Source organism: Serinus canaria, chromosome 9 (genome assembly GCF_022539315.1).
Source record: "Serinus canaria isolate serCan28SL12 chromosome 9, serCan2020, whole genome shotgun sequence".
Taxonomy (NCBI): Eukaryota; Metazoa; Chordata; class Aves; order Passeriformes; family Fringillidae; genus Serinus; species Serinus canaria.
This window is the reverse complement of record NC_066323.1, coordinates 9,612,878-9,623,886: the sequence shown is the minus strand read 5'-3', so window position 1 is coordinate 9,623,886 and position 11,009 is coordinate 9,612,878. Positions and strand designations below refer to the sequence as shown.

Sequence of the window (11,009 nt, the reverse complement as noted above, 5' to 3'; positions counted from 1 at the left end):
GAGAGACTCAAGCAGGAAAACAAGGACCCCTGCAGGGATGTGGCGTCCACCAGAGCTGGCATCTCAGGCAGAGGCGAGGGAGTTCCCACTCGGCAGCTGGGTGGCTGGGGAGGCACAGACAGCCCAGACACGGTCACTGGGGCTGGGAAATCCTCAGCATGGAAAGAAGGGGGCTGTGGGCAATGGCAGCAAGAAACTCGGCCGTACCCTTGCTGGCGGGGAGGGACGGGCTGCTCGCAGCACAGGAGGGAAGGAAGCTGGTCCGGGCTGCAGGATCAGCCTCATCGGAGCACAGCCCCGCAGCAAAGGCACTCATGAGCCACTCACCCACAGGCCAGCCCCGGAGCCACGGAGGGTGGGCTTTGGGGGGACCATGCTACAGGGCAGCAGCTGGCCACAGAAATAGGAGGGAGGGCATCCCCGATGTGGGGAATGCTGTCACCTCCCAGGGCTGGCGGGTCACTGGTCCCAGTGGCTGGTTCCCGGTGCAGTGCCGGAGATCTGCAGCTCCATCTGGTGGCCCCATGGCCAGGGCTGCTGAAGCTGCAGAGAAGGCGCTAGTGAAGAGAAGGTTGGTGAGATAGAAGCAGATTAGAGCACTTAAGAAACCAAATCCACACGGGGTCTGGACCGCACAGTGTTTTCTTGTTATATTTATTTTTTTAACCAATAGCCTGCAGGTTGTCTAGCTGAGAATAAAGACGAACCTTACAGTAGCAGAAAAAGCAACATAAAGGGCCCTTCAGGATACAGCAGGGAGGAGAGGACAGCACATGGGAAGCTGCACATGGCTATTTTTCTTCCTTCAGCCTATCATTCTTCCACCAATTCAGTCATGAAATCTTTGATATCATACCTATCTTTAGCATCAAATCATTTGCAAAGCCAGGAAAGGATGGATACAGCTGCCTCAGTGGTTCTGCAGGTCTCCATTAGTTGGACTAATTTGACAGACAGGTCTAAAATCAATTTCAGTACCCAAAGTTGTTTGGAGGTTGTTCAGTTGAGCTCTTGCTACTCAGGTAAGCAGCGTGGCTGCATCTCCTGGATTCTCCTGTGGCCCCATGGAGATGGATTTCGCATGGCATCCCTGGTATCCCAAGGGCACTCCCTGGTGACAGCCCTCACAATGCTCTCTCTCACAGGGCACACCATACCTCCCCACCACTGCTTGCTCACCTCAGGATCCCGGGGAAGACTGACCTTGGTAACCATGGTCGCTTGTGATGAACAGGCTACAGGCTATTTCAAAAGTTTATTCAAGTTGCTGTGGTTTAAGCTCAGCCAGTAACTAGGCACAGCACAACCTCTCAGTCAAACCATCCTGCCCCAGTAGCATGGGGAGGAGAATTGGAAAAGGGTAAAGTCTGTGAATTGAGATAAGAACAGTTCAATAATTGAAACAAAATAAATATTAATAATAATAACAATCATGAACAGAGAGATAGAGAGACATAACAAAGACAAGAGATGCACACTACAGTTGTTCATCACCCTCTGACCGATGTCCAGCCCATCCCCCAGAGCAATCAGCCCATCCCAGCCAACTCTTCCAGTTTACCCACTGAGCAGGATGATCTATGGTGTGCAAAGTCCCTTGGGCCAGTTCTGCTCAGCTGTCCTAGCCGTGCTCCCTCCCAGCTCCGTGTGCACCTGCTCCACTGGCAGAGCACAGGAAACAGAAAAGTCCTGGACTTAGAGTAAGCACTACTTGCAGCTACTAAAACATCAACATTATTATTCCCATATTAAATCCAAAGTACAGTGCAGTAACAGCTACAAAGAAGAAAATTTTCTCCATCCCAGCTGAAATCACTTGTGGCCACAGGACATGCTGTGCCCAAAGCTAAGTTCTGCCGGAGCCCAGCTGCCCTGCAGGGAAGGTAAGAGTCAGAGTGTTAGGCTGCATGGGGACAGCAGGTTTTCTCCCAACATTATGACACCCACCAGGTCCCTAAAGCCCTGAAGGGTGAAGTAGCAGAAGGCAAGAGTCTGCATCTTCCCGGTTGCCCAGACCCTGTAGCCCAATATTTGCAATTTCTGCATAACTGGGGCATAGACTTTGGACTTGCTGCCACAGCCTTCTTGCACTTGCCAAGTTTGGCACCCTTTGCCCCCTCTGCAGGGTACCCAGACAGCTGGCCAAAGGCAGGGCAGACTGGGCATGTGCCTCTCTGGAAGCAGAGCTCCACTGGGAGATAAAAACAGCCCAAGGCTTCCCTTTGAGATGCCCACACCCAGAAAAATCTTTTGAGACATTAAAAAGCACAAATGCATTCCTGGGCTGAGGAGAAGGGCGTTGTGTTATCCTTGCAAGTAATAAACCTCATCCTGTGCATGGGGTAGCTGGGAGATTCATCCTCATACAGAATATGTCCCATAAGAATCCATCAGACCCATCAGTCTTCCAAAGGCTGTTGGACAAAGTGTCTGGCCGAGGCATCCCAGTGTGCTCCTATGCCACCAGGAGCTGGGGAGCTTGCTGAATCAAGAGCAAGGGCTGGCCTTGGGTATCCAATTTTCCAGGCAGTTCCTCAGCTTCCCTAGCCATCACCCCAGCTCCTCTTTGTGATCCCCAGGTCCCTCTACATGATGGTAAAATAAAGCACAATGAAGATGACCAGTGCCAAAACACAGAGCAAAGAGCTGCTGATGCAGCAGCACCATTTCCAGGAGAAGTTGCTGTTGGAGGGTGAGGGGTGGTGGGTCGAGGCTTTGTGGGCCCTTAAGCCCTGGTGTTTTGGGGTCTGAGAGGTCCTGGATTCTTTTTTACTCCGGGCAACCTGTGCTGGGGCTGACTTCAACTTAGTGCGATGGGTCCTGGCCTTGCCCACACCAACCAAGGGCTTGCAGTCATCTGATCCCAGGGATGGCTGTGACCCCGTGTGATGGGTTCCAGCCTCCCCCATATTTGTTAAGGACTCCCAGACATCTGATGGCCAGACCAGCCATGGCTTGCTGCTGTGCATCCTGACCTCGTCCTCATCCATCCAGGACTTCCAGGCATCCAGCGCCGGGGCCCTGCTGCAAATGCCGAGCTCGCAGGCCTCGCAGTGGGCACGGTCGTGTGGCCCCGTCACCGGTGTATCCACCACCACTTCCAGGAGGTCAGAGGGCTGGACAGGCTTCTTGTAGAAGTACTGGAGGATCTTTATCACCAGGTTGTGCAGAATTGTCTCCACAGTGTCCAGGCTGAACTGAGGATCCTCCAGCCGGGAGTTAGGGCAGCGCCTGCATTTCTGGCGAAAGATTCGCATCCACACCGTGCCCCCGCCTGGGCAGTGGTACATGTGGAACAGGACGTGCACTTTGGCAGAAGACCAGTTATGAAAGCACTGGGAGCACTGAAACCTGCCAAGGCAAAGAGGAGACCAGCTCATCCCAGGCTCCCCATGCTGAGCTGGAGGCTTTCAGCACAGTCAGTAGGGACAAGGGTTGACACAGACTGTGGACTAACTTCACTCATGCAACCTTTACACCAAACTGTCCTCCCCCTAACAGCATGATGCCAGTCTGGGAACAGCTCTACAGATTTGAGCTGAGGGCCTGCCCCGGCATTAAAGATTTCAGAAGCCAGGCTGTCTTTTGGGATCCTGGCCCCACTGCCAAAAGCAGGGGCCCTTGGGGTGGGAAGCATCAGGTCCCTATTTGGGACTCCAGCCCCTCACCTGTGCTGGCTCATCACAGCTCAGCAGAAAGCCAGCATCAAGCCCGAGACTGGGTCAAACAATAAAAAGAAGCAAAATAGAAGGAAGGTGTGGGTGGAGGGTACAGGGCAGGTGAAGAGAGATCTTGAGGAGCCAAAAGGTGTGCAGCCCACAGCTCCTCATCTTGCACAATCTGCATGGGGGCTGGCAACCAAGGTCTTCATTTGCTGCCATTCAGGCAAGGTGTCTGAGCAATGCCCAGGGGGGAAATGTTTGGGATGGGGTTGGAGCCCCAGCCTCCCTCTGCCCAAGGCCCTGCAGCCTGGTGCAGCTACAGGGGCTGCTGAGGCATCACCCCATGTCCCAGAACACAGAACACAGTGGTTCTCCCTCTCCTCACCCTCTGAGTGCAAACCCAGAAGATTTGGTTCTAGTATCTAGGGAGGTATAGCTCTCCCTACTTGCTGAAGGAGCTCTTTTCATCTTAACAGTGACATGGAGAAATTCTGGCCAAATAGCAGCTGCCCTTTGGACCTGCTGAACGATTCTCCCCTCCAAATATCAGTCTGGCAATAACCCACCGAAATTCAAACAAAATGAAGAAACCCTTCACAGCCTCATCCACCTCCAAACTCCCCCTTTTGCTCAAAAACTCATTTCCTGCAAAGGAAAAGGTCCACATGTCAACCCATCAGCCCTGATCCCCCCTGCCCAGGGACTGTCAGCAGCCCCCTACCTGCCAAGAGCACGGCGCTGCACAAACTCCTTCCAGCCAGGCCTGCAGGCCTGCAGCTGCAGGGCATCATCCTTCAGGAGTGTCCACAGATCTGTTATGTGCATTTCTTCAATCTTCGCTGCAAAAATGTCCTGCCACATGCTCATAGTTCCACTTGAAGCTGAGGAAGGGGTAGCGACCAAGGTTGCAAGTCAAGCTTGAAGCTTCTGAATGCACACGTGCAACTGCCTTTTCCTTATACTTTTCCTCCTTGTACAATGTTTTTGTGCTTGGAAAGAGGAACCTTTGCTCCTGCATGAGCAACACCACCTTATCCCAATCTCTGGGTCAACAGTCTTTGCTGATACTGCACCAGGTCTTGGCCAGGTGAAATGTCCCCTAAAGTAAGGACAAAGTGAATTTCCTCAATATTTGTACATGAACCCCTGACCTTGGAAATCCACCATGCTGCTCTATCCATAGGCAGAAAGACTGAAAACAAAACCTCCTGCCCGGCTGCCCACGCCCATCACATTCATGGCTGTGGGGGGAATTTAAGAGAGATTTGCCCAGCTTAGGAATAATGAAAGTGAAACCCCTCGAAAATGCAGACTCAGCAGCTGATAAAGCTCCAGATAACCTTATCTATCTCAACAACTGCCACCAAACATGGGCTATTTTTACCTATTTTCAGCCAATTTGAGCAGAAAAAGGCCTAACATGAAACTTGAGGGTGGAAAGTTGGGGAGGACAGCATAGTACATAAAACCAAAAGAGATGAGGTGTGCTCTGAGCTGAGAGCACCAGGCAAGGTATAAACAGCAGGGTTGGGGCCGCCTGCTGCCCTTGCCTCCCAGCTCACCCCTCTCAGGGTGCACAGGTCACCCAGGAAATCCCATGGAGAGCAATGAAGGATGGAAAGTAGGTTAGGTAAGATGCCAAATGATAACAGCTCTTGAGTTTGAGAAAGATCTTGATAAGGCAGGTTTAGCTCCAGGCAGTCCATGTAGGTAAATCCCAGGAACCACAGCCTGGCAGGGAGGCTCTGATCTTTGCTGCTGGAAGGGAAAAGCCACTGTCCCTTCCTGTGACAGTGAAGGTAGGAGACCCCAGGAGATCCCAGGGCAGAGCAAACCTTCAGCTTCCACATTTTCCTTCTTTGAAGTTCCTTCCACTCTCAATTGCACCTTGATCCCATCATCTGGAGCAGGACTGGAAGCTCAGAAAGTGCTTGGAAGCAGAGAAGCCAAGACAAGGTTTTCAGGAGGCTCATGAAGAAAGCCCTAACCTATGGATAGACCCTGAGTCACTCCCTTGCCAAGACCCTTGTCATGGCTTCATTGGGTCCTGCTTGGGCTGGAGCAGTGAACTACAAACAGGACAGTGAAGGAGGGATCATCCCACCAGTGTTTTCAATGTTCACAGAAGGGAGCTGGGGGACATCCCTGGCTCAGGGCTGGTGCATGAGGAGAAAGAGGCGAAGCAGCAGATCTTTACAGCCTCCTATCATTCCTTTCCCTGGGGCCCCCATGTCAATAGGTTCATTTTAGAAGACCCCTTCATGTATCCTGCCACAGAGGGGTCTGCAGGGCTGCAAATCTCATGGTGTGGAAGGTGGGAGCCAAGCAGGGAAAGGGCTGGCCTCACAGCTGGCACCATGGCCAAGCATGGCTTGGAGATCCAGCCAACAGCATGGTGACCAGGATGGAACCCCCACCCTGAAGCATCTGCCTGTCCACTTGACCCCTTCTGTGTTATTGTCCAAGATTTACCCTGGAGGGGTTGAATGCAGGAAAGACCTAAAGGTTTTGGCACCTTCCCTTTACATCTAGAGCATGCCTGTGTTAAACATCTCCAGCTATTTTGAGGAGGAGAAGCCCCCTGGGGACACAGCCCTAGCTCCTGACACTCATATTCACGCAAACAATGATCTGTGGTTTCAGCCCGGCACTTCCTCCTCGAGGCTGCTTACACAAGGCATTCTCCCCACAGGACAGGCACCACTCCCCACACTTCCCACCCCAGGGGCCAAAACACTGCCCCTCTGGCACACTGCTCAGTGGGGGTACAGTGGCATACCTGGTTCCTGGGGTGGGAACGGGTCCCTGCCTTCAAAACCTGGCTGTGATGGAAACCAGTGCCCTGTTACGTCATGGCAACACAACTCAAATCATGACCCACAGTGTGCTGAGCCCTCAGAGTCATCTCTGACACAGCCGAGTGCTGGTCCCTCTATTTAAGCTTTTGACTTGCTTTTACTAAAGGGACTTTCCTCAAACAGCCCACAGAGACAAAATTGCTTTGACATCCTGTTCCATTTCATACACACCTCCTGGCTCTGCCCAAGCACCTTGCTGCTTATCAGTACCTGCCTGGAAACAAAAGCTGTTCCTACAGGATCTCCCCACAGCCTACCCTCAGCAGGGAGTGGGGACAAGCTCTGTCCTGCACACAGTGTGACCTTGTTGGGCTGGCAGCCCTTCCCAGGGTCAGACCCTGCCAATCCTCTTCACTCCAGCACACTGATCATAGCTTCTCCATGGGATGCGTGAAGGAAGCACACAAGGTGCAGCCTCAGTGGTAATTTCCCTGCTGTTTTTGCACAGCACAAAGTTATTTTTGACTTGAGCTCCCACCCCTGGGTGAGCCGCCTCTGTGGGCGCAGGAACGTTTCCCGAAGTTCTTTCTCCTCCTCTTCATCTCTCACTATGTGTCAGCCTCCACATTCCCCACTCTTCCAGCCAAGGGACAAAGTGCCCACATGGCCTGTAAGGACTTTCCTTGGCCCACATGTGCCCCATTCCTGCTGGGGCATCCATCCCTTGCTTTGGCATGGGCCACCCCATGCCCTGGTGGCTCCATTCTGCCAGCAGTCCCTGCAAGGGGCAGAAAGGGGCATTCAACCCCAGACCCCATGAAGGACTGCAGAAAGGAACATCCCCTCAGCAGCAGGGATGCTGTGTCCATGAGCACGTCAAGGTTACAGGACAGATGAACTGACAACTAAGCAACAGGGCAGAACCCTAAACACTTCTCACTGCTTGCTGCATACAGAGGCTTTGTCCATTCTGAAGACTTCCCTCATTTTTTTTCCTGAACACACCCAATTCTTTTCCATCAGTCATTCTTTCAGGAAATTTTTGCTCTTTTCTCCAGGTCATCAGGATGTATTCAATTTCTAACCTGCCACCCAAACTGCCCCTACACTCTTTCAATAGCATCTTGCTTTCATATGAGGCTGGCTTCCGCAGAAAATCTCTGCTGGATGGGTCTGCTGCATGAGCTATTGATAACTGCTCATGGGATAGAGCTTCTTGAGAATCCATCCACCCACAGTGACAGAATTTCCCATTTCCTCATTTGCTTTTGAGAATGTCATGTAAGGCAGCACAAAGATAGTATCACTCCCGCTTTCCCTGTGGTACCCAGTCTGTCACCCTAATGAAGAGAAAATGGGGATGGTTTGACACTAGTTCCTGCAAAACCTGTGTTCTCAGCCCCAGCACTGCCCTGTCAGTGTTTGGCACTTGGTGGTAATATGTTCCAGCAGTTTTCTGGGTACTGAGGCAGGTTGACTCATCTAGAATTTCCCGGATCCTCTTTTTTCTGCTTCTGTGAAGCAGATGGTAAATTGGACATTCATATCCTCCTGGGACATGACTCCATGACAGCTCTCTGGGCCTCAGTGCCCCTCCAACCTTGATGCATTTTACAATGAATGGCTGTTACCCCTATTCATGGTGAAACCCACCAGCTCTAGGGACAAGCAGTGGCTACAAGTTCCCTTCCATGCTGGACTGTCTGCACAGCTGAACCCTTGGAGCAGAAGGGTCCACCTATCTAAGGGTGGATTTGAGGAAAGGAGAATCGTTCCTCAGGAAATAGGGCTATGCCCAAGCTGGACTGTAGAGAGGGCATATTGCCCCATCATCCAGGACTTTGGGGATGGAGAGGGATGCTGAGCAATGGAGAGAGATTTAAGAGGGCAAATGGATGTAAGGATATGGGCAGGTATCACCTCACATGGGTTTAGGCTCCTTGTTCAGTGATGGTCCCTCCAGGCATAAGTATCAAGCTCGACCACCTCCAACAAGGCTCTGTGCCAGTGCCATGGGCAGAGAGTTTGGTCTTGGGACAGAGGAGCAGGCAGGCACAGGGCTCCTGCCGGGCTCTCCAAGCCCCATGCACCAGGATCTGGACTGTGAGCTCCCTCATTGAGTATCACATCCTACCAAGGGGAAGAAGAGAGAGGAGAAGAAACTCTGGAGGCAACTCAAAGCAAAACTAGAGAAAGCAGAATGAGGGCGGGAGGAGGAAACACAGATACTCTGTAAGCTACAACAGCTCAGTGGCAGGCAGGGTGAGACTCTCAGTGGGACAGGACAGAGGAGATGTTTTGGATCCAGACCCTGAGGACACGCCAGAGATGTGCAGAGCTGTGCAGAGCTGGCCATGGTTAGGGGTCCAGGCAGCCTGCACAGCAGCCTACCCTTCCCACCACCAACCACAGCACCCACCAGCTCCCTCCAGCCTTTCTCTTCCAGGAACAACAGTCTCTTTCCCAGATAGTCAAGGCCATGGCAATGCTCCCACACCACAGCTCCTGACAGACCAGTCCCACCCACAAGCTATCTCATTAACCCAGTGGACAAATAATCCACACACCTGATGCATCACCTCCAGTCCAACCTCTCCTGATCAAAAACTTTGGAGACATCCCAGTGACCAGGACAGTGCTCACTTGAAACTGACCCTGCTGTCCTACAGCCTGACCACCCCTTTTCCCCTCAACATCTGCAATGCCCCAGTGCTCAGGAACAGTGATTTGCTGCTTCATGGCATGGCTCTCCTCAAAGACATAGCTTCAAAGTGCAGGAGAGGATTTCCTTTCCATCTTCATCCACCTGTCCAGTTTTCCCAAGACATTGTTTACAAGTTCAGGTTTCTTGAAGAGATGCTTGCTCACATTGTTTCCAACCACCTTTAATCAAGGCTGGGGTGTGTAAGGAGCCAGGCTGGCTCTCAGGCATCATGTAGGAGGTTTTTGCTTGCCTAGGTATAGCCCAGGCATGTTGCCACACATCCAGCTTTCTGCGGATGCTGACAGGGACCAGTCCCAGCTCTCTGAGGTCTCCCAGAGGGCTCTGGCCATTCCCCATCATCAAGACCCTAGTGTGGGACCAGGCTGAGGCTCTCCAGAGGTCTCAGAGCGTGTGTGTCTCAGGGGGCTGACGAAGCATTTTGTCACTGAGGTGGTGGCAGACACTCCTCGGGGGAGCACTGGGTGCCCGCAGTCGGAAGCCGCTGCTTTAACTGCCAGACCAGACTGCACAGGAAATGCAGCAGCTCCAGCACCCACAGCCTCTCCCTGGCTGGTCCTGGGTCCCAGCACAGCAGAAGCTGTGGCACAGGGATGGGGGGCCTGAGGGGATGTGTGTCTGTGGGGAGGGTAGTATCTGGTACAGTAGCTATGCAAATCTGGGGGTGTGCACGCAAATTTGTCTGGTGACTTGTTTGCACATCTGTGTGTTCGTAAGCATTTATGCGTGCTTGCACATGTGTGCACACTTGATTCCCCATTCCCAAGAAGGATACTGGGGTATGGGGCCTGACACCCATCTCAGGACTGTAGCCAGGCTGATGGGGATTGGAGGGGCACAGCACTGCAGCAGGCTGGATGCTCTCCCATTGCAAAAGGCAGTGGGAGATGCTTTTGCTACACCTCCAACCCCACTGGATGGCTTGGGAGCCTGTGGTCAGCTGCAGACCACCATCCAAACAGAGAGGAAAGGAGTCAGCCCCAACGGCACCTGGAGGAGTCATAGCTGCAGCCAGGGAGTGCAGGAAGTGCTGAAGATCTGGCACCTCTGCTGCCTGAGAGGTAGGATGGAAAATATGAAGCAGGGTCTACCCTCTCAGCTATGTCAGTGTCGTGTCTGACGGGAAAGCAAAACGCAGAAGTGCTGACTGAGCTTCCACTTTCCTGCTGCAGCTGCCTCCTGCCTCGTTTTCTGGGGCCTGCTGGCCACAGCAGGTCTCTGACAGAGCCGCTGGGGCAAGGAGCAGGGCTGCTGCTGGCAAAAAGCCCCGATGGGCTGAACCATGAACTGGCACGAGTTATGTGAGTTATGGGCAGTTATGGCACTGCCCGTGGAAAGTACTGGGAGCCTTCAGCAGCACTGGGGACCAAAGGAGACGCTACATCCACTGTCTTACCCTGAAGAAAGGTGAAAGCTATCCCAAATGGATATTTATCCCATCTAGTCCCCTCTGGAAGTTTCTCATGGACTTTCCAGTCCCCACAGAGTACAAGATATGGTGCCTGGCTTGCCTCACCCTTTCCCCCAGCACCCAAATTGGCTCCCACAAGGCTGCACTGGTTTTACTGGGGGGGTAAGGGAGGAAGAAACCTGCTTACTGTGCTGCCAAAGTGTAAGATGCAAGTGACTCTTCTCAATTTTCACTGAGTTTCACACTCTCCTGGCAAGCCTCTGCTGCCTCCAAAGCCACTCCTTACTGGGGTTTCTCCTCTCTCAAGCAGCTGTCACTTCTTTCCGCTCTGGTTTCTGGCAGGTAGCACATCTCTTTCAAGAGAGAAAGTGGAAGTTTTAAGCCAAAAAAGCTGCACTGAGCACCACAGTATGAGC

General features: G+C 52.6%; 1 protein-coding gene across 1 annotated transcript; it reads right to left on the bottom strand.

The window, feature by feature from the left end:
• Positions 1-1,016: 1,016 nt before the first annotated feature.
• Positions 1,017-4,551, bottom strand: LOC115483980 (receptor-transporting protein 4-like). The gene is made up of 2 exons (XM_030227191.2): positions 4,384-4,551; positions 1,017-3,351 (listed from the first exon to the last, which is right to left on the bottom strand). The coding sequence occupies exons 1-2, from the start codon at positions 4,527-4,529 to the stop codon at positions 2,586-2,588; spliced, it is 912 nt and encodes a 303-aa protein (XP_030083051.2). The 5' UTR covers positions 4,530-4,551; the 3' UTR covers positions 1,017-2,585.
• Between the last annotated feature and the right edge of the window lie 6,458 nt (positions 4,552-11,009).

Excerpts from the sequence above, each read along its gene's own strand:
- LOC115483980 (XM_030227191.2), bottom strand. The coding sequence starts at position 4,529 with ATGAGCATGTGGCAGGACATTTTTGCAGCGAAGATTGAAGAAATGCAC. Across the intron at positions 3,352-4,383 it reads CAGCGCCGTGCTCTTGGCAG|GTTTCAGTGCTCCCAGTGCT; the intron begins GTAGGGGGCTGC and ends TTGCCTTGGCAG.